Source organism: Ornithorhynchus anatinus, chromosome 5 (genome assembly GCF_004115215.2).
Source record: "Ornithorhynchus anatinus isolate Pmale09 chromosome 5, mOrnAna1.pri.v4, whole genome shotgun sequence".
Classification (NCBI taxonomy): domain Eukaryota; kingdom Metazoa; phylum Chordata; class Mammalia; order Monotremata; family Ornithorhynchidae; genus Ornithorhynchus; species Ornithorhynchus anatinus.
Genome location: NC_041732.1, coordinates 68798374 through 68822104, shown reverse-complemented (window position 1 = coordinate 68822104; position 23731 = coordinate 68798374). Strand labels below are relative to the sequence as shown.

At 47.3% G+C, this 23731-nt stretch overlaps 1 protein-coding gene across 1 annotated transcript in view; it reads left to right on the top strand.

The window, feature by feature from the left end:
- The first annotated feature begins 17849 nt into the window (after positions 1–17849).
- Positions 17850–23731, top strand: part of SLC25A33 (solute carrier family 25 member 33) — a 29933-nt gene continuing 24051 nt past the window's right edge. The window contains exon 1 of the mRNA XM_029066306.2: positions 17850–17950. Coding sequence (XP_028922139.1) covers positions 17895–17950 — 56 coding nt within the window. The 5' untranslated portion in view covers positions 17850–17894. The remainder of the gene's footprint in view (positions 17951–23731) is intronic.

Genomic DNA, 23731 nt, shown 5'->3' with positions numbered 1-23731 from the left:
GTTATGTGACTTGCCCAAGGTCACAGAGCAGACAAGTGGAAGAGCAGTATTTGAACCCAGGTCCTTCTGACTGCCAGGCCTATAATCTACCCATTAGGCCACACTGCTTCTATCAGTAATATTTACTGACCACTTGCTGTTTGTGCAGAGCACTGGACTAAATGCTTGGGAGAAGATGTGTGGGACATGAGACAGAGGCGAAATTAGAACCCCAATCCTTCTAACTCCCAGGCCTGTGCTCTACCACTGAACCATGCTGGTCTAATCCTGGCTCCGCCACTTGTCTGCTGTGTGACCTTGGGCAAGTCACTTCTCTTCTCTGTGCCTCAGTTACCCCATCTGTAAAATTGGGATTAAGAGTGTGAGCACTAGATGGGACAGGGACTGTGTCTAACGTAATTACTTTGTATCTACCCCAGAATTTAGTACAGTGCCTGGCAGATAGTAGGTGATAGACATCCTCCTGTCTCTCCCTGTTTCAGTCTATACTTCAATCTACTGCCTGGATTATCTTTCTACAGAAATGCTCTGGGCGTCACCTCCCTCCTCAAAAATCTCCAGTGGTTGCCTATCAACCTCCGTATCAAGCAAAAACTACCGACTATTGGCTTCAAAGTTCTCCATCCCCTTGCCCCCTCCTGCCTCACCTCCCTTCTCTCCTTCTACAACCCAGCCCACATACTCCACTCCTCCAGTGCTAACCTTCTCACTGTGCCTCGTTCTCGCCTGTCCTGCCCTCAACTCCTGGCCCACGCCCTACCTCTAACCTGGAATGCCTTCCCTCCTCACATCTGCCAAGCTACCACACTTCCCCCCTAAAAAAGCCCTACTGAAAGCTCACCTCCTCCAGGAGGCCTTCCCAGGCTGAGCCCCACTTTTCCTCTGCTCCTCCTCCCCTCCTCCCCTCCCCATTCCCCCTACTCCCTCCCTCTGCTCTACCCCCTTCCCCTCCCCACAGCACTTGTGTATATTTGTATATATTTATTACTCTATCTTATTAATGATGTACGTATCTATAATTCTATCTATTTTGATGGTATTGATGTCTGTCTATTTGTTTTGTTTTGTTTTCTGTCTCCCCCCCTTATAGACTGTGAGCCCGTCGTTGGGTAGGGATTGTCGAATTGTACTTTTGCCGAATTGTACTTTTCAAGCGCTTAGTACAGTGCTGTGCACACAGTTAGTACTCAATAAATACGACTGAATGAATGAATGAATGAACAACCCCTCTCCCCTCCTTCAAAACCTTATTGAAGTCATATCTCCTCCAAGAGGCCTTCCCTGACTAAGCTCCACTTTTCCTCATCTCCCACGCCCTTCTGCATCACCCTGACTTGCTCCCTTTGCTCTTCCCCCCACTCCCAGCCCCAAAGGACCTATGCACATATCTGTCATTTTATTTATCCTTTTGCTCTTCCCCCTGCTCAACCCCAAAGCACTTATGTACATATCTATATTTTATTTATTTGTAATTATGTCTGTTTCCACCCCCCCAGACTGTGAGCCCACTGTGGGCAGGGAATGTCACTGTTTATTGTTGTATAGTACCTTCCCAAGGGCTTCGTACAGTGCTCTGCACACAGTAAGACCTCAGTAAATACGATTGAATGAATTAATGCTTAACAAATACCACAATAATATGGAATAATAATACCACATATAATAATAAATTATTATTATTAAAGGGATCCTTGTGCCCAGGGCTATTTCCAGTGGAAGTTGGGACTCTCTTGGGGCTGCACGCTAACACACCCTGAGATTGCTTCAGAAGTTTGCCGTCGTCATTCCTGACTCATAGATTCGGTACTACTGAAGGGCATAGGAAGCTTTTGAGGTTCAGCTAACCAGTCCGGCACCCTAAGGTCGGCTGCTGAGGTTTGGCTGGAATGTCCAACGCCCTACTCCCTCCCCGTGACAGTGAATCTCGGACTAAATTTGCAGGTTCTACACATGCACACACTTTCTCTCTCTCTCCCTCTCTCTCTCTCTCTCTTTCTCTCTCTCTCTCTCTCTCTCTTCATGTACCTTCTTTGGTTATAAAATAGACACAAAACAGAGAAGCAGCACGGCATAGTGGATAGAGCTTGAGCCTGGGAGTCAGAAGACCGTGGGTTCTCTAATCCTGCCTCTGCCACTTGTTCATTCACTCAATAGTATTTATTGAGCTCTTACTGTGTGCAGAGCACTGTACTAAGCTCTTGGAATGTACAGTTCGGCAACAGATAGAGACAATCCCTGCTCACTACGGGCTCACTTGTTTGCTGTATGACCTTGGGCAAGTCACTTCTCTGTGTTTTAGTTCCCTCATCTGTAAAATGGGGATGGAGACTGTGAACCCGACATGGGACAGGGTCTGTGTCTAACCCGATTTGTTTGTATCTACCCCAGCGCTTAGTACAGTCCCTGGCACATAGTAAGCACATAACAAATATCACAATTATTATGGAGAAGCAGCATGGCTTAGTGGATAGAGCATGGGCCTGAGAGTCAGAAGGTCATGGGTTCTAGTCCCAACTCCGCCACATGTCTGCTGTACGACCTTGGGCAAGTCACTTCACTTCTCTGTGTCTCAGTTACCTCATCTGTAAAAGATGTGGATTAAGAGCGTGAGCCTCATGTGGGACAGGGACAGTGTACAACCCGCTCAACTTGTATCTACCCCAACACATCGTAAGCATTTAACAAGTACCATAATTATTATTAATATTATTAGGGCCGTGGCCCCCAGAAGCTGATCTCATTTGCTCTGAACAATCTGATCCTTTCATTCATGTTCTTCCAACAGGAACAGCGTGCATCCCCCTCTTCTAATCTCTACCTGGCCCTGTCAACACCCACTCCCACAAAATTCCTGGAGGCTGTAGAGTTCCATAGGAAGCTTCCTTTGCAGGGGTGCTCTGCTCTGCTTGCCTTTCAGCTGACTGGCCCCCTCTAGTCTGTAAGCTCACTGTGGGCAGGGAATGTGTCTGTTTGTTGTTGTAGTGTACTCGCCCAAGTGCCTAGTATCCTCAGCGTACCCAGAGACCACAGTCATAGGATAGAGCCAATCTTGTCCACTGGTAATTGATTACAATTCTTCCAAGAGATCTTCCCAGAGTAGGCCCTAATTTACTCTTCTCCCACTCCCTTCTGCGTCGCCCTTGCACTTGCACCCTTTATTCACCCCGCCAGTAGCCCACATCACTAAATTTATTTATATTAATGTCTCTCTCCCCCTCTAGATTGTAAGCTTATTGTGGTGAGGGAACATATCAACAAACTCTGTTTTAGTGTACTCTCCCAACTGCTCAGTAAAGTGCTCTATACGCAGTGTTCCGCACATAAATAAATATGACTCATTGATTAAGAGCAGGAGTCTTAGCCACACTGGCTTGGCAAATCAATGAAGCGTAAAGGGACAGAGAAGAAAAAGTAATTAATAACCGATTGATACTAAGGGGAAGAATCCCGCCAGTGCTGAGGGTTCTAGAATGCTAAACCAGGCAGAACAGTCCTGGCACATCTCTTATTATCATCTCTCCCCTCCCTGCCTTGCTTCTCTGGCATCAAATTTTAGGTTATTGAGGCCTTTAAGAAGAAACAGGACTCTAAGCTTGTTGTGGGCAGGGAATGCATCTGCTTACTGTTGTATTGTACTTTCCCAATCGCTTAATACAGTGCTCTGCCCATAGTAAGTGCTCAATAAATAGGATTGAATTAATGAAGTAGGTTATGTAAAAAAGTGAAATACAGAATGACCTAGTGGAAAGAGGGTAGGCCTGGGAATCAGGGGACCAGAGTTCTAATCTCAGCTCTCTCACTTGCCTACTGAGTGACCTTGGGCAAGCAAGTCATGTAACCTCAAGTCATGTAACTGTGCCTCAGTTTTCTCATCTATAAAATGGGAATTCAATACCTGCTTTCCTTCCTATGAAGACTGCAAGCTCCCATGCAGGACAGGGATTGTGTGTGACTTGATTATTTTATACCTACCCCCCTCGCCCCAATCCAGTGCTTAGTATAGTGTTTGTCATGTAGTAAACACTTAAAAAATATCACTGTTATTGCTCTTATAACTATAATTAATAACAAAGGTCAGTGACTTTCTTTTGGGTACTGATGTATTGGTACTGATTCCTGTTTTATCCTCATTCTTCTGCTTTTACTTTCTACAAATTATTTTTGGTCTGCCTCTTCCAATAGATTGTAAGTTCACTAAGGCAAAGAACATGTGTCTTGATAATTATTGTACTCATCCAGGTGCTTATTACAGGGCCTAGCATTCGGTAGCTGCTCAATAAATATCATTGCTTGCTGGCTTGACTGATTGATAGAGTTTGTAAGCATTCATTTTGGGCCTGAGCCACTGGAAGAAGATGATTGTCTGAAAGTAAACTATTTCCTCAAATGACATGAATGATCTCTTCTAGGCCATCATTAAGAATTAGGTAAAAGAACTCTTTCTGCTCTTCAAAGGCCACGCTAACTGTGGTTACCCTAGGGTTCTAGCTAAAAAACACTGAATTCAATTGTGCAACTGCAGAGCACTACATAGTTCTCTAAACAAGTGACAACAGCCACTTGTCGGCTGAGTGACTGTGGGAAAGTCACTTCACTTCTCTGTGCCTCATTTACCTCATCTGGAAAATGGGGATTAAGACTATGAGCCCCACGTGGGACAACCTGATCACCCTGTATCTCCCCCAGCGCTTAGAACAGTGCTCTGCACATAGTAAGCGCTTAACAAATACCAACATTATTATTAACAATCAACTGTGGAGCTCTTGCAGGGTTAACGCCTCTTGGAGTGAGAGGACATCTGAGAAAGTCCCTGGGGCTTTAGACAGTTTTTACTGAGCCAGGATGGCAATTTAAGAACTTCGTTCAGTTTAAAAGTCAGGGTCTGTTTGCCTTCCAACAGTGTTGCCTTGCAGAAAACTATAGACTGCTGCTTTTTTATCGTTAGTATTAGCATTAGTATTATCTTAGGCACAATAAGGAGGATGACGTTACTCCAAGAAAAATATATCATGTTTGCACAGATCTGTAAAAGGCTCTGCTCCCGTTTCTTAGGTTCTCACCTGCAATGAGGGAGAAGCTGCAGGAGACCCAATAGGAATTTCTGGCCATTTCTCCAGCTGAAAGTGGATTTAGATTAGCTTTTTGAAGAAACAAAATGAAACAGAACAATTTTGATAGAGGAAAACATTCTCTTGACTCTGAATGTTTTAATGATTGCTTTTTAACATTAATAGAAATAGCTTTATTAGCAATGAGTCATTCATTCATTCAATCATATTTACTGAGTGCTTACTGTGTGCAGAGCACTGTACTAAGCGCATGGGAAGTACGGAAAGAGCCCCGGCTTGGGAGTCAGAGGTCAGGGGTTCTAATCCCGGCTCCACCGCTTGTCAGCTGTGTGACTTTGGGTAAGTCACTTAACTTCTCTATGACTCAGTTCCCTTTCTTATCTGTAAAATGGGGATGAAGACTGTGAGCCCCACGAGGGACTACCTGTTCACCTTGTATTCCCCCCCAGAGCTTAGAACAGTGCTTTGCAAGTAATACGCGCTTAACAAATACCATCATTATTATTATTATTATTACAATTTAGCAACAAATCGAGACAATCCCTACCCACAACAGGCTCACAGTCTAGAAGGGGGAGACAGACATCAAAACAAGTAAACAGGCATCAGTAGCATCATTATAAATAAATAGAATTATAGATATATACAATCATTAGTAAGAATAAATAAAATAATAAATATGTACGTATTTACACAAGTGCTGCAGGGCGGGGAGGGGGGTAGAGCAAAGGGAGCGAGTCGGGGTGATGGGGAGGGGAGGGGGACCAGAGTCTCTTTACCAAGTGGAGTTAAATTTAAAACAATTATCATCTAGACCATCAGTTTGAATGTGAAGGCAAGGCCACAGAGTACTACATAATACCCGAAAGTGCTACAGTTCCAGCACTCAAGGAATTTACATTCTAAGGAAGGTGATTATGTCCTAAGAAATGACAAGGAACATGTAGGGGGGCAGGGACAGGGCAGTTATAGGAAAGCTGGTTTCATCCCTCGTGGGCATAATTGACTGTGAAACCCCACAGTGATAAAAAGCTCTTGCTGGAGTCCAGAGTAAACTTGGAAAGGAGAACAACACAGGCCTTCAGCGAGCGGCTGTGAAAACTTGGACTGAATATCCTCATTAGGAACAGAATCCTAAAAAAAGACTATCGGATGCGACATTTGCTAAAGAGAAACAAAATCGGGCAAGGGCTGGCATGCTAAAGAGATGTCCTTTGTGCTGCTATCAACAATGGCTCAACTGCTTACAAACTCATTTGAATAAGGATCTTTAGAGCAAGCATTTGGTTGTATTATTTAAGGTGCAGCCCCAGGCTACAGAAATCTGCCTTTTAATTCCAAGTAAGCCACTGTGCTTCTTTGCCTTTTCCCTCAAATTCATTCATTTATTCCTTCAATCGTATTTATGAAGCGCTTACTGTGTGCAGAGCACTGTACTAAGCGCTTGGGAAAGTACAATGCAACAATAAACATTGACGTTCCCCGCCCACAGTGAGCTAGAAGGGGGGAGACGGCCATTAATGCAAATAAATAAAATTACATATATACACACATATGTCAGTGCTTTGGGGCCGGGACGGGGGGCAGAGCAAAGGGAGCAAGTCAAGGCGATGCAGAAGGGAGTGGGAGATGAGGAAAAGTGGGATTTACTCTGGGAAGACCTCTTGGAGGAGATGGCTCTTAAGAGCACGGGCTTTGGAGTCAGGGCTCATGAGTTCGAATCCCAGCTCTGCCACTTGTCAGATGTGTGACTGTGGGCAAGTCACTTAACTTCTCTGTGCCTCAGTTCCCTCATCTGTAAAATGGGGATTAAGACTGTGAGCCCCACGTGGGACAACCTGATTCCCCTGTGTCTACCCCAGCGCTTAGAACAGTGCTCTGCACATAGTAAGCGCTTAACAAATACCAACATTAATTAATTAAGGCCTTGAAGACAGGGAGAGTAACTGTGTGGTGGATTTGAAGAGGAAGGGCGTTCCAGACCAGAAGCAGGACACGTGCCAGGGGTCGGCAGGGACATTTAAACTCTGAGCATTTGTCGAGCAGTTTCATTCCTGTGACTTGACTGTGCAGGAAGCTCTTACTGGAAACTTGCAAAGAAGCAATCAATTAATTATTATCATTTTCATAGTATTGCTTAAACGCTTACTATGTGCCAGGCACTGCATTAAATGCTGGGGGACATACAGGTTAATCAGATTGGACACAGTCCCTGTCCCACATAGGGTTCACGGTCTTAACCCCCAATTTACAGATAATGTAACTGAGGCCCAGAGAAGTTAAGAGACTTGCCCCAGATCACACGGTAGTCAAGTGATGAAGTCAGAATTAGAACCCAGGTCCTTCTGACTCCCAGGCCCGTGCTCTATCCACCAGATCATGGTATTTACTGAGCACTTGCTATGTGCATAACACTGTACTAAGTGCTTGGAAGAGCACAGTACAATAGAGTAGGTAGAAAAGAAAAGAAAAAAACAATTCACTGATTGTAGAAGTTTAATAGACTACAGTCAGAGGAAAGAGAGGAAGCACACAGAGAGAACAGCATCATGGAGTTTTGTATGCTGTTGGGCGCAAAATTTGGAATCTGAGCATACCAAAAACATTTATATGACCAACATCCAGAGGTTCTAATGTGAGTCTTTAAAGTAGAACACCTGCCTAAGTTATTCAGTTATTTCTGCTTTAGCACGTTTCCATTATTCAATTTGGAAATAATTTGTTTTCCCACAATTCCAACAAGTTCTGGGTGTTACACGATCTACAGATTGGAGCAAGTAGATTGGTGTGGGAATAAATGGTTATGCACATGAGTGTGGAGTCGATCAAGGTGCTTTTTTTAATTGTACTTGTTAAGTGCTTACTATATGCCCAGCACTGTACTAGGCACGGGGATAAATACAAGAAAATCAAGTTGGTAACAGTCCCTGTCCCACATGGGGCTCACTGTCTTAATCACCATTTTACAGAAGAGGTAACTGAGGCCTATGGAAGCTAAGTGACTTGCCCAAGGTCACACAGCAGACAAAGGCAGAGCCGGGATTAGAACCGAGGTCCCTCTGACTCCTAGGCCCATGGTCTATCCATTAGGCTAGGCTGCTTTGGTGTGTCTTGGCCTTCCTGTACGGTAATTTGTAAAGTACTTTGTGTTCGTTTTTGCAACCTCACAATGAATTGCAGGGCATAAAGCATACTATAAGAAGTGGACTTAATATCGGAATTTATATCAAAAAATGTCGGTCATGGTGGAATCTTTAAATGGAGAAGCAGCGTGGCTCACTGGAAAGAGCATGGGCTTTGGAGTCAGAGGTCATGGGTTCGAATCCTGGCTCGGCCACTTGTCAGCTGTGTGACTTTGGGCGAGTCATTTAACTTCTCGGTGCCTCAGTTACCTCATCTGTAAAATGGGGATTAAGACTGTGAGCCCCACATGGGACAACCTGATTCCCCTGTGTCTACCCCAGCGCTTAGAACAGTGCTCGGCACATAGTAAGCGCTTAACAAATACCAACATTATTATTCAACATTATTAAATGTGGCCTAGAGAAAACAGACGGGCCTGGGAGTCGGGGGACCTGGGTTCTAAACCTCACTCTGCCTCTTGTCTGCTGCGTGATCTTGGGCCAGTAAACTCACTTCTGTGTGCCTCAGTTCTCTCATCTGCAAAATGGGGATTCAATACCTGTTCTCCTTCCTACTTAGGCTGTGAGCCCCAAATGGGATCTGATTATCTTGTATCTACCGCAGCACTTATTACAGGACTTGGCACATAGTAAGCGCTTAATAAATATTATTATCATTGATGCCTGACACACTAATTAACATTGAATGATCCCTAATATGTATTTTTTTCCTTAACATGAAGTTGTGCAGGAGTATAACTTCTCCATTTGAGCAGAAATGATCATATAGATTATAAAATCTACGATATAGGTGTATCTCCGCTTGGTATAGTTGAACATTTGCCTAAATAGCTACATATTTTACTTGTAACATGGATATATATTTGTCATCTTCTTTTAGATTGCAAACTCCCTGAGGATAGGGACTGTGGTTTTCCATTCTAAATTTACCCTCCCTGAGACCCACCAAGCACACGGATACAGTATTTGGAAATGAAGGAATGGACGACTGAAATTCCTCAGGCCTCTGAGATTTATTCCAAGAAAAAAAGAATGTAAGTAAGTGCCGACCAAGCTGTAAAAAGTTTTGCAGGTGGAGGAGAGAATCCGACCTGGAAGGAAAAGGTCCATTTTACCTGTTAAATGTTACCCTTGCTATTTAGATGGAGAAAATAGTCCTAATCTTAAAATAATTCCTGTTCTTCCAGGTCTAGAAACTTTGTTTTTATCCTTAAAGGCAAGAACATTGATTTCCTAAACAAAAGAACCTGGCTAAGCTTAGCAAAGTGCGGGATACCTATCTTCTTTTTTCTTTCACAAATCTTCCCTTAGTTTTCACCGCTTTCACATGCACTCTGACTTTACAAGTCTATTTTCATTGGGTGCATGTGAGTGGACTAATCTTTTAGTTCCAATTTGGGAAAGGTACAAAGGGTCAAACTTCCAAACACAACTCAATATGGAGTGCCTGCCACATTTGTAGTAAGGAAGTCTGTCACATGTGCGGAGATACACAGGCCTAAAACACTGTGTACACAGTCAACTAGATTTTAAACCTAGGGAAAAACTGTATTGACCTTTTTTTTAACTTATGCAATTATCTATCTTTTGGGCCTGACATTTTCTAATGGGCACTTCTCAAGCTTTTACCACCTGTGGGAAATTTTAGCTCCTAGATTTAATTTAGAGTAATTGCCTAATTTTGTATTTTGGACGCATACACATAGAGAAGCAGTGTGGCCTACTGGAAAGAGTGCAGACCTGAGAGTGAGAGGATCTTAGCTCTAATCGCATCTCCCCCACTTGTCTGCTGGGTGACCTTGGGCAAGTCACTTAACTTATTTGTGCCTCAGTTTCCTTATCTGCCCAATGGGAATTAAATCCTATCCCCTCCTACCTAGACTGTGAGCCTCATGTGGGACAGGGACTGTGTCCAAACTGATTACCTTGTATCCACCCCAGTGCTTAGAACATTGGTTGGCACATAGGAAGCACTGAACGAATACCATTTTTAAAAAAATGACAAACTGTCTCCTAAGATTGTTTTTCATGAACTGCAAAAATAAATAATTCAAATTTGGATTGAATTGCTTCACAGCAGTACACATACAACTCCTTTCAGGTAAGCCAACGTTTTGTTTACATGAGCCTACCATCTGGTTGGACTGGACCATAAATCAATCATTCAATCAATCAGTCAATCAATCAATCCATGGTGTTATTTTGTGCTAAGTACTGTAGGATGTACTTGGGAGAGTACAATACAATAGAGTAGATAGATGTGTTCTCTGTTCACAAGGGACTTAGACTCCAATGAAGGAGACAGACATTAATATAAATACCTTACAGATACTGACCTAAGTGCTGTGGGACTGCGGATGGGGTGAATATCAAGTGCTTAAAGGAGACAGATCCAAGTGCGAGGGTGACACAGAAGGGAGAGGAAGTAGGGGAAAGGAGGGCTTAGTCGGGAAAGGGCTCTTGGAGGAGATGTGTTGGTAAAGCTTTGAAGGGAGAAAGAGTGGGTGGTCTGTCATACAAGAAGGGGGAGGGAGTTCCAGGCCAGGGGGAGATTGTGGGCAAGGGGTCGGTGGCAAGGTAGATAAGATTAAGCTTCAGTGAGTAGCTTAATGTCAAAGAAGAAAAGTATGCAGGCTGTACTGTAGTTGGAAAGAAACAAGGTAAAGTGGGGGTCGGGAGCTGAAGAGTCGGGAAGATGTGGATTGAACATTTTTTAAAAAAATGATCCGGGCAGCAAAGTGAATAATAATATTTGTGATATTTAGATGTGTAGACGCAGATCTACATCTCTGCCCCTGTCCTCTCCCCCTCCCTTCAGGCTCGCATCTCCTCCTGCCTCCGGGACGTCTCCACCTGGATGTCGGCCCGCCACCTAAAACTCAACATGAGCAAGACTGACCTCCTCATCTTCCCTCCCAAGCCCGGTCCGCTCCCAGACTTCTCCATCACCGTGGATGGCACGACCATCCTTCCCGTCCCGCAGGCCCGCAATCTCGGTGTCATCCTTGACTCGTCCCTCTCGTTCACCCCACACATCCTATCCGTTACCGAGACCTGCCGGTTTCACCTCTACAATATCGCCAAGATCCGCCCTTTCCTCTCCACCCAAACGGCTACCTTACTATTACGGGCTCTCGTTATATCCCGGCTAGACTACTGTGTCAGCCTTCTCTCTGACCTCCCTTCCTCCTCTCTCGCCCCGCTCCGGTCTATTCTTCACTCCGCTGCCCGGCTCATCTTCCTGCAGAAACGATCTGGGCATGTCACTCCCCTTCTTAAACAACTCCAGTGGTTGCCTATCGACCTCCGCTCCAAACAAAAACTCCTCACTCTAGGCTTCAAGGCTCTCCATCACCTTGCCCCTTCCTACCTCTCCTCCCTTCTCTCTTTCTACCGCCCACCCCGCACGCTCCGCTCCTCCGCCGCCCACCTCCTCGCCGTCCCTCGGTCTCGCCTATCCCGCCGTCGACCCCTGGTTCACGTCCTCCCGCGGTCCTGGAACGCCCTCCCTCCTCACCTCCGCCAAACTGATTCTCTTTCCCTCTTCAAAACCTTACTAAAGCCTCATTTTCCCCTTTTCCCTCTGCTCCTCCACCTCTCCCTTCCCATCCCCACAGCACTGTACCCGTCCGCTCAACTGTATATATTTTCGTTACCCTATTTATTTTGTTAATGAATTGTACATCGCCTTGATTCTATTTAGTTGCCATTGTTTTTACGAGATGTTCTTCCCCTTGACGCTGTTTAGTGCCATTGTTCTTGTCTGTCCGTCTCCCCCGATTAGACTGTAAGCCCGTCAAACGGCAGGGACTGTCTCTATCTGTTGCCGACTTGTTCATCCCAAGCGCTTAGTACAGTGCTCTGCACATAGTAAGCGCTCAATAAATACTATTGAATGAATGAATGAATATTTGTTAAGCGCTTACTATGTGCCAGGCACTGTTCTAAGCACTGGGCTAGATACAGGATAATAGGGTTGGACACAGTCCCTGTCCCACATAGGGCTCATAGTCTTAATCCCCATTTTACTGATGCAGAAACTGAGGCACAGAGAAATAAAGTGACTTTCATTCATTCATTCATTTGATAGTATTTATTGAGCACTTACTATGTGCAAAGCACTATACTAAGTGGTTGGAATGTACAATTCGGCAACAGAGACAATCCCTGCCCAATGATGAGCTCACTGTCTAAATGGGGGAGACAGCAAAGCAAAACAGAACAAGATAAATAGAATCAAGATAAATAGAATCAAGGAGATATACACCTCATTAACAAAATAAATAGGATAATAAATAATATATACAAATGAGCACAGTGCTATGGGAAGACAAAAGGGGAAGAGCAGAGGGTGGGGGGGAGGGGAGAGGTGGGGGAGCAGAGGGAAAGGGAGGCTCAGTCTGGGAAGGCCTTCTGGAGGAGGTTAGCTCTCAGTAGAACTTTGAAGAGGGGAAGATAGTTTGGCCAATGTGAGGAGGGAGGGCATTCCAGGACAGAGGAAGGACGTGGGGCAGGGGTCGACAGTGGAATAGGCGTGAAAGGGGGAGAGTGAGGAGGTGGGCGGCAGAGGAGTGGAGTGTACGGGGTGGGCAGTAGAAAGAGAGACGGGAGGTGAGGTAGGAGGGGGCAAGGTGATGGAGAGCTTTGAAGCCAAGAGTGAGGAGTTTTTGTTTCGTGCGAAGGTTAATAGACAACCACTGGAGGTTTTTGAGGAGGGGAGTGACATGCCCAGAGCGTTTCTGTAGGACTTGCCCAAGGTCACACAGCAGACAAGTGGCAGATCTAGGATTAGAACCCAGGTCCTCTGACTCCCAGACTTGTGCTCTTTCCACTAGGTCACGCTGCTTCCCTAGGGACTGTGAAAATAAGGACTGGAGTGGGGAGAGACAGGAGGCAGGGAAGTTAGTGAGGAGAATATGAAAAGTGCTTGGAACAGTGCGGTAGCTATTTGGAAGGAGAGGAAAGAGAAGATTTTAAAGATGTTGTGAAGGTAGAACCAACAGGGTTTGGTGAAAGATTGAGTATGTGAGGTTAATGAAAAAGATGATTCAAGATGACTTCCTGTGAAACAGGCAAGATAGTGGTGTTGTCTACAGTGATGGAAAAGACAAATCGTTCCAGAAGGAGAATGGCTTAGTAGATAAAGCAAAGGTCTGGGAGTCAGAAGGATGTGGGTTCTAAACCCAACTCTGCTACTTGTCTGCTGTGTGATCGTGGGCAAGTCATTTAACTTCTCTGTGCCTCAGTTAACCTCATCTGTAAAAATGGGGATTGAGACTGTAAGTACCACATGGGATATGGACTGTGTCCAACCTGATTAGCTAGTACCTACCCCAGCAGTTAGGATAGTGCCTGGCACTTAGTAAATGCTTAACAAATACTATTTAAAGAAAAAAAAAAACCTGCTGGGGTAATGAGAGAAAGAGAAGGAATGTTCTGCACAGTTTCTAAGTCATTATAGCTGCTTTGTGTGTTCTGATGCTAAGGCAATTTTAGTGTCGGCCTCCCCTGCAAGATGGTCAACTCCTTAATGGCAGGGTTCAAATCTACTAATTCAACTGAACTAAGTGCTTGATATAGTGCTTGGTACTGATTAAAAGTACTACTGACTGAACAACAAACATCACTGTCCACCTTAGAAATGGGTAGAGAATTGTTCATTTGGTTTTTATCAAAGAGAAGCAGCGTGGCTCAGTGGAAAGAGCACGGGCTTTGGAGTCAGAGGTCATGGGTTCGAATCCCGGCTCTGCCACTTGTCGGCTGTGTGACTGTGGGCAAGTCACTTCACTTCTCTGTGCCTCAGTTCCCTCATCTGTAAAATGGGGATTAAGACTGTGAGCCCCACGTGGGACAACCTGATTACCCTGTGTCTCCCCCAGTGCTTAGAACAGTGCTTTGCACATAGTAAGCGCTTAACAAATACCAACATTATTATTATCAAGTACTATCCCAAGCTCTTAGTCCAGTGCTCAAGCACTCGGCAGGCTCTTGTTATATCCCGGCTAGACTACTGTGTCAGCCTTCTCTCTGATCTCCCTTCCTCCTCTCTCGCCCCGCTCCAGTCTATTCTTCAGTCCGCTGCCTGGCTCATCTTCCTGCAGAAACGATCTGGGCATGTCACTCCCCTTCTTAAACACCTCCAGTGGTTGCCTATCGACCTCCACTCCAAACAAAAACTCCTCACTCTAGGCTTCGAGGCTGTCCATCACCTCGCCCCTTCCTACCTCTCCTCCCTTCTCTCTTTCTACCACCCACCCCGCACGCTCCTCTCCTCCGCCGCCCACCTCCTCACCGTCCCTCGGTCTCGCCTATCCCGTCGTCGACCCCCGGGCCACGTCCTCCCTTGGTCCTGGAATGCCCTCCCTCCTCACCTCAGACAATCTAATTCTATTCCCCTCTTCAAATCCTACTTAAAACTCACCTCTTCCAAGAGGCCTTCCCAGACTGAGCTCCCCCCTTTTTCCCTCTGCTCCCTCTACCCCCCCTTCACCTCTCCGCATCTAAACCCTCTTCTCCCCCCTTCCCTCTCCTCCTCCCCCTCTCCCATCCCACCCCCTCAGCACTGTACTCGTCTGCTGGACTGTATATATATTTACCACCCTATTTATTTTATTTTGTTTAATGAGATGTACATCACCCTGACTCTATTTAGTTGCCATTGTTTTTATGAGATCTTCTTTCCCTTGACTCTATTTATTGCCATTGCTCTGGTCTGCCCGTCTCCCCCATTAGACTGTAAGCCCGTCAAACGGCAGGGACTGTCTCTATCTGTTGCCGACTTGTTCATTCCAAGCGCTTAGTACAGTGCTCTGCACATAGTAAGCGCTCAATAAATACTATTGAATGAATGAATGAATGAATGAATGAAATATAATTGACCAATTGATCCACTCTTCACTCGGTTCCCTATCGGGTTCACAGGGTTCACTGCTGAGGAGCAGGAGGGAAAGCTTAGTTTTCTGTTTTGCACAGGCTATTATAGGCTCTTGTTTGAGCACAATGGCATATACGCTGGGCCATTTGGTACACACATGCATCTAGCTCGGCAGTTTTCTCTCCAACTGCCACTGTGGCAGGCATGCTCAAAGTGCCTGCGATGGAAAGCGTGGGCTGGAGTTGGAATCGCTCAATCAATTTATTAAGCACTTACTGTATGATGAGCACTGTGGCAAGCACTTGGGAGAGCACAACTCACCAGAGTTGGTAGACACTCTCCCTGCCCACAGCGGGCTTACAGTCTAGAGGGGGAGACGGATCTTCCTATGAGTAAATAAATTGAGTGCTACGGGTCTGAGGGAAAGGTGAATAAATGCAAGGATTGCAAAGCGTCTCTGGGATTAGATGTTGGAGAACCTTTGGCTGTTGGAACAATATTATCTCCTCAGCATTTTCCCCGACTTGGCCTGTCTGGCTCTCGGCATTGGTCCGACTCCTGAGAAGGCCTCTGGGGTCCCTGGGCCCCCCATAAGCTCGGCACTAACACTGGTGCAGGACTACAGTGCTAAGCGCTTAGTACCGTGCTTTGCGCACAGTAAGCACTGAATTTCTGTGTGCCTTAGTGGAAAGAGCCCAGGCTTGGGAGTCAGAGGATGTGGGTTCTAATCCCGGCTCCGCCACTTGTCTGCTGGGTGACCCTGGGCAAGCCATTTCACTTCTCTGGGCCTCAGTTCCCTCATCTGTAAAATGAGGATGAAGACAGTGAGCCCCACATGGGAAACCCTGATGGCCTTGTATCTAGAATAGCGCTGGGGACAGAGTGAGCGCTTAAGAAATACCATCATCATCAATTAATGAGGCTGAGCGAAGGAAGGAGCCCCACACCTTGGCCCCCATGGCAGGCTCCCGACTCCTCCGCTGCCCTCCGATTGGCCTCCTTTCTCTCTCTCCCTCAGTTTCCCCTTCTCCCCTCCCCCTCCCTCTCTTTCCCTCCTCCCTCTCCCCTCTTTCTCTCTCTCCCTCCTCCCCTCCTCTTTCTCTCCCCCTCCTCCCCTCCTTAGTATTTATTAAGTGCTTACTATGTGCAGAGCACTGTACTAAGCGCTTGGAATGTACAATTCGGCTCCTCCTCCTCCCCCCCTCTGTCTCTCTCTCCCCTCTCGTCTCCTCCCTCTCCCCCTTCCTCTCCTCCCTCCCCTTCTCCTTTTTCTCTCTCTCCCCACTCCTCTCCTCCCCCTCCCCATTCTTCCCCCTGCTCCCTCTCCTAATAATAATAACGTTGGTATTTGTTAAGCACCGTTCTAAGCGCTGGGGGGAGATACAGGGTCATCAGGTTGTCCCACGTGAGGCTCCCAGTCTTCATCCCCATTTTCCAGATGAGGTCACTGAGGCCCAGAGAAGTGAAGTGACTTGCCCACAGTCCCACAGCTGACAAGTGGCAGAGGCGGGATTCGAACCCGTGACCTCTGAGCCAAGCCCGGGCTCTTTCCACTGAGCCACGCTGCTTCTCTCCTCTCTCCCCCCTCTCCTTTTTCTCTCTCTTCCCCTCCCATCTGCCTCCTCCCCTCCCATTTCTTTCTCTCTCTCCCCGCCCTCCCCTCTCTCTCTCCTCCTTCCCTCTCTCTCTCTCTCTCTCTCTCTCTCTCTCTCTCCCCATTCTCCCCTCTATCTCTCTCTCTCTCTCTCCCCCCTCCCCTCCTCCCCCTCTCTCTTTTCCCCCTCCTCCCCCCTCCCCCTCCTTTCTCTCTCCCCCTCCCCCTCTTTCTCTCCTCCCTCCCCCTCTCTCTTTCCCCCTCCTCCCCCTCCCCTCCCCTCCCCCCTCCTCTCTCTCTCCCCCCTCCCCCTCTTTCTCTCCTCCCTCCCCCTCTTTCTCTCCTCCCTCCCCCTCTTTTCCCCTCCTCCCCCTCCCCCTCCCCCCTCCTCTCTCTCTCCCCCTCCCCCTCTCTCTCTCCTCCCTCCCCCTCTTTCTCTCCTCCCTTCCCCTCCCCTCCCCCTCCTCTCTCTCCCCTCCCCCCTCCTCTCTCTCTCCTCCCTCCCCTCTTTCTCTCCTCCCTCCCCCTCTCTCTTTTCCCCCTCCTCCCCCCTCCCCCTCCTCTCTCTCTCCCCCCTCCCCCCCTTTCTCTCCTCCCTCCCCCTCTCTCTTTTCCCCCTCCTCCCCTCTCTCTCCCCCCACTCTCCCCCTCCTCCCCTTTCTCTCTCTCCCCCTCTCTTTCCCCCCTCCCCTCTCTCTCTCTCTTCCCCCTCCTCCCCCCTCCCTCTCTCTCTTTCCCCCTCCCCCCCTCCCCCTCTCTTTTCCCTCTCCCCTCCTTCTCCCTCCCCCCCTCCCTCTCCCGCCCGGCCCCGCCGGTCCCCCTCCCGGTGACGTGAGCGGTTGCGGGCTTCCCCCGGCCACGTGACGGCGTTGGGCCGGCGTTGGGCGGTCGGTCGGTCGGTCGGTCGGTCGGTCGGCCGGGCTCTGCAGTGTCGGTTGTGTCGACGCCTTGGCGGCGGCGGTACCCCGGCCCTCCGGATCCCCCCGGCCCCTCCGGACCCCCCCCCCCCCCCGGGCCCCTCCGCAGCCCCCGCCGCTCCCATGGAGCCGGTGACGGCAGCCGCCGCCGCCCCCTGCGGCGCCCCGGCACCGGCCTGAACCGGACCCACGGTTGGGCGGCCCCAGGGCGAGCCCGAGCGCCGGCTCCCCCCCCCGAGCCCCCCGAGCCCCCCGAGCTCCCCCGAGCCCCCCCAGCGGCCGCCGGCGCGGGAGGCCATGGCGACGGCCACTCAGCAGAAGGAGAACACGCTGCTGCACCTCTTCGCCGGCGGGTGAGCCCGGGGTCCCGGTCCTTCCTCCGCCTGTCCGCCCCGAGGGCCCCCTCCCTCTGGGGGATCCACCGCCCTGCCCTGCCCTGCCCTGCCCTGCTCTGCTCCCCCTCCTCCCCCAGCCCCGGCCCTTAACCTTTGCTCTGCCCACCTTCCGACCACTACCTTTATTCTTCCTCTCACCTCCGACCCCCACCTCCCTTCTGCCCACCTCCGACCCCCACCTTCCTTCTGCCCACCTCCGACCCCCACCTACCCTCTGCCCACTTTTCCTCTGCCCACCTCCGACCCCCACCTCTCCTATGCCCACCTCCAACCCCCAACTATCCACCTCCCCTCTGCCCACCTCCGAGCCCCAGCTTCTGCCCACCTCCAACCCCCACTTCCCCCTGCCCACCTTCCCTCTGCCCACCTCCAACCCCCACCTCCCTTCTGCCCACCTCCAACCCCCACCTCCCTTCTGCCTACCTCCGACCCCTACCTCCTCTCTGCCCATCTCCGACCCCTAGCTTTCCTCTGCCCACTTCCAGCCCCCCACCTGCTCCCTGCCCACCTCCGTCCCCCAGCTTCCCTCTCCCCTTCTCCTTTCGCCCATTTGTCCCAGATGCTTCCACACCCGGATTCCCTCCTCCCGTTTGTGCGGGCCTTATCCGACCCACACCCTGCCCCTTTTCCATCCCATTCATCGATGCAGTCGTATTTATCGAGCGCTTACTCTGTGCAGCGCACTGTACTAAGCGCTCGGGAGAATCCCGGCTCTGCCACTTGTCTGCTGTGAGACCTTGGGGAAGTCACTTCACTTCTGGCCCTCGGCTATCTCTTCTATAAAATGGGGATTGAGACTGCGAGCCCCACGTGGGACAGGGAATGCGTCCAACCCAATTTGCTGTAGCTGCTCCAGCGCCTAGTACAGTGCTTAGGACAAAATAAGCGCTTAACAAATACCACATTTATTATTATTTTTATTCTCCAGGCCTCAGTTCTCTCGTCTGTCAATTGGGGATTGAGACTACAAGCCCCACGTGGCACAGGGACTGTGATGATGATGACTGGTATTTGTTAAGCGCTTACTATGTGCCAAGTACTGTTCTAAGCGCTGGGGTAGAAACGAAGTAATCAGGCTGTCCCATGAGGAACTCACAGTCTTCATCCCCATTTTACAGATGAGGGTACTGAGAGAAGTGAAATGAGTTGCCCAAAGACACACATCTGACCAGTAGCAGACCTGGGATTAGGATCCCCGACCTCTGACTCCCAAGCCCGTGCTCTTGCGACTAAACCACGCTGCTTCACCCATTTTGCTCTATCTGCCCCAGCGCTTAGTACAGTACCTGGCACATAGTAAGTGCTTAACAAATACCAGAATTATTATTATTACAGTATAGCAATAAACAGACACATTTCCTGCCCACAACGAGCAGGCATTTCCGCGCCCTCTGCCTCAGGCCCAGGTTGTGTTTCCATCCCCAACGGTGTTCATGGGTCACCCCCCTTTCGTCCCCAGTCCCCTTGGCCTTGCTTTTTAGCACCCCAAGGGTCTTTTCCCTCCTTTGCCACGGGTGGCCTGCAGAGACACCGGTCTCTGAGAGGTGCCTGGGTGGGGGCCGTGAGTGGTCACGGACCCTCCTTAACACTTCTCACCCTTTATCGACAGCTCCCCACACATGCTTCTCTGGCACCTGGATTTTCCCTTTAGAGTCTGTGCATGACTGGAGGGAGTAGGCCAAGAAAGGAGTGTATTTCCTCCCCATCAATAGGCCCGAATGATGTTCGCCCTCAAAACTTTGGGCCGGCTGGTACTGTTGCCTGGCTTTGAGTTTTTATGCATCCTGTTCCCAGATCACCACTTTTTATGGTATGGCACTTACACTGTGCCAGGCAATGTACTAAGTATGGGTAGATACAAGAAAGTCATCTTGGACACAGTCCATGACCCATGTGGAGCTGACAGTCTTAACCCATATTCTGCAGGTGAGGTTGAGGCCCAGAGAAGTGAAGCGACTTGCCCAAGGTCACATAGACAAGTGTTAGAGCTGGGATTAGAAGCCAAATCCTTCCAATTCCCAGGCCCCCTGCTCTATCCACGAGTCCACTCTGCTTCCCATTCTTGGCTTTCCAGAGCGCTCCAGCTCCCCTGTGCCATTGGGTTTCCTGTCCTTCCTGCAAGTTGTCACTCTGTATTGGAGTCCCAGAGTGGTTATTTTCTTTAGCACTTAATTTGTCCAATGTTCTGTAAATGTTAAAGTGTCTTCCTCTAAGGTAAAAGGACTCAGTAGCCTTTCAAAAGGGGTGGACTTTAGCAGCTGTAAAAGCTTCAGCATCATCACTGACCTCATCATCATGAGCTGAAAATTGAGTAGGCCACTCTTTTTATAAATAGCCGTTAAATAGGTGTGACCGAGTGGGTGTGGGTCATGACTGGCATTGTTATTTTAGGTGAATTCGAGTTGCTGTGTCTCATCTCCTTTACTGTAAACTGTAAGCTCCTTGTGGGCAGGGATCTTGTCTGCCAAGTCGTTTGAACTTTCCCAAGTGCTTAGTGTACCACTCTGCACCCAGGAAATGCTCAGTAAATACCACGGATTGAGTGGAAGACACAGCATTTTGGATTTGTGTGGATTGCAGGAATGTTCTGGGTCCCCACAGTTTTTACAGGGGCTGTGCATCTTGAGATAAATCTTTAATTTGCATGTGAATTCCTGTCAGAATCGTACTTTTTTGTAACCTCATTCACTTTGGTTCCCCCGATACAGTACTTGCAAAGTGACTCGAAGCAGCACCACTATATTATTACGTGTCGACAGAAGATAATTTACCGAGGCAGGTAAATTGGGAGCATTATGAGAAGTAGCATGGCCTAGTGGAAAGAGCGCGGGCTTGTTGAGAGTCACAGGTCGTGGGTTCTAATTCCATCTCCGCCACTTGTCAGCTGGGTGTGTTTGGGCAAGTCATTTAACTTCTCTGTGCCTTAGTTACCTCATCTGTAAAATGGGGAGGGATTAAGATTGTGAGCCCTGCGTGGGACAACCTGATAACCTTGTATTTACTGCAGCGCTTTAAGGGGTGCTTGGCGCATAGTAAGTGTTTAATAATTACCATTATTATTACTATTACAATGCTGAAGCATTTAAATATAATAAAAAACCAAAAGCAGGTCACTATTATCATTCAGGATTTCCTTTCCCCGACCTGCTCCCCCCCAAAAAAGGATCCTCAAGCACGGGACTTGGTACTTGTACTCTCCCAAGCATTTAGCTCAGTGCCTGGCAGCCTCATGTTCAAGAAATGCCAGTGATTGATATGCTGATTCTGGCTGGGGGAGTTGTGCCTCCCCATGCACTTACTACAGTGCCCTGCCCACAGTAAGCCATCAATAAATAACATTGACTGATTGAAGTGGAGATTCTTTAGCATTGTTCATCTCAGATAATGGAATTGGGAGATTTGGACAGTTCACATTTAAAGTCAAAGCTTCCCTCCATTGGTCTTTAGGAATCTGCTGTTCTGTGACTGTTTACTAATTATGGTAGTTGGTACGCGTTTACCATATACGAAGCATTAAGGTAGATTGGTAATGGACTTCCCTGTCGTGAACAGCAAATGAGGAATTGATTATTGTGGTAGTGGTTTAGCGACACTCACTCTCCTCCCTGTCAGCCATATTCTTGTGGGGACATGGAGTAGTTACAAGATCATGAGATCAGACACAGTCCCTGTCCCAGGATACTCCGCAATCCAAGAGATAGGGAGACTGTTGTTGAGCACTTAATGTATTTTGTACACCTCTTTTCCTACCTTTACTCCTCAGTGGCCTTGAAATTTTACAGAAAGAAGGTTACCTTCTGATTACGATTAGCAAAACATAATGGAAACTAAATGACTGCAGTTTCCACATCAGTGTTCTAATCCAATCTGCAAAATAGGATAATCCCTTTTAAGTCTAAAGCTCAGATCAACTCAGAGGTGCTTTGACACTATTCAACCATTTATGCGCATATTGAAAACAATTGGAATTTTTTTAAGGAGCTTGATGAAAACTTGACATTATCGATATAAGCAGAATTTTAACAAATGAAGCAATAGCTCTTTTGATACATTTGAATATAAAGAAAAAAATCAAGTCTTTGAAACCACTTAATATTTCTAGCCTGAAAATCAGGTGCTACAACAGATTATGTAACTCACTGCAATAATAACTACTGGTAAATCTGAGGAAGTATTCCATTACAGTGCCCTCTAGGTGCTGGTTTTTCTTAACGTTTTAATAAGTTCCTTAGGACATAGCTCTTATTTTATTTTTGTTACAAAAAGCATGTTAGGTGTGTATAAATTGTTGAAATTCAAGAATCGCAGCTTAAGGTAGAAAAAAACACTTGAAAAATTTAATAGGTTTATAATTTATTGATCTCGGCTTATTGCCCAATACCCGTTACACATTCTGATTGTTAGGATACTCAGCCAAAAATCAGTGGTGCCAAGTTTTGAAGGGCATTGGCAGTCAAAATGACTCACCCTGGTACACCTCTCCAGGTCAGAGTTGGGACCGTGAGGATAAATTTATAACGTTCTGTATTTTATATATAAACAGAGCTTGAGTCTCCACTGTTTGTCCATCTGGTATCTTTCCAAGGAACTAAAATTCACATGATTTACATAGCTAAAAGAAACTAAGCCAGAGCATTTAAAGATGCTTATCACATCTCTACTTTTGAACCGTTGTCTTTCTAGGTGATCTTCAGCATTGTTATAAATCACTTCTAACATATATTACGTTCAGGTACTTAGAACCGTTGTCTTTCTAGGTGATCTTCAGCATTGTTATCAATCACTTCTAACATATATTACGTTCAGGTACTTAGAAGGTCCCGTGGTGTCTGCCACTCTAAGAGGTTAGGAGAGGAGGTAAAACACACAGAAGTTAACTTGGAATAATGTGGAAAGCTTAGAAGAATACAGTAATAAGTGAAGAAACATGAAAATAGTGCTAAGATATAACTGTTGAATTCAAGATGCAACCTGGGGTACTTCTGAATTAAAATTGTACATGTACAATCTGTACATGATAAAGAGCTTCACCAGTGAACTCTCCCTGGGAGTTTAGGGGATTCATAAAGAGGTTGATTAATTGATAATAATAATTACGGTATCTGTTAAGCCCTTACTATGTGCAGAGCACTGTCCTAAGAGCTTGGGAGAGTACAATACAACAGAATGATCAAACATGCTCCCTTCCCTTAACAAGCTTACAGTCTAGAGGGAAGAAGGAGGGAGAAGGAGCCCCAGGCAGCATTGTTTATTTCTGATTAAATTGGTAGAGCAAGTAAGGTGAAGTCTAAAGAAAATTAGCAGTTATTTTAGTAGAAGTAATGGTCATAGTAGCATCTATTGGTCAAACACTTGGGAAGTACAGAATATCTAAGTGACAGGTTCTTAACCCACAAGGACTTTACGCTGTGTACACGAGATAGGGTCATACAAATAGTTTTACTGAGAATAGTTAAAACTAAAATTGAAGAGTTATGTGGACATGAGTACTAAATAGGGTGTAAATAAGCTCGTAAATGTTAGGGTTGGTTGAAAGAAGATATGTTTCAGGGTGGTGGAAAATTAACCCGGCAAACTTGTGGGAGGAGGTGGGATTCAAGAAGAGAAGTAGCCTGGTCTGGTGGATAGAGCATGGGCCTAGGAGTCACTAGGACCTGGGTTCTATTTCTGGTTCCACCACTTGTCTGCTGTGGGAACTTGGGCAAATCACTTAATTTCTTTGTGCCTGTTACCTCATGT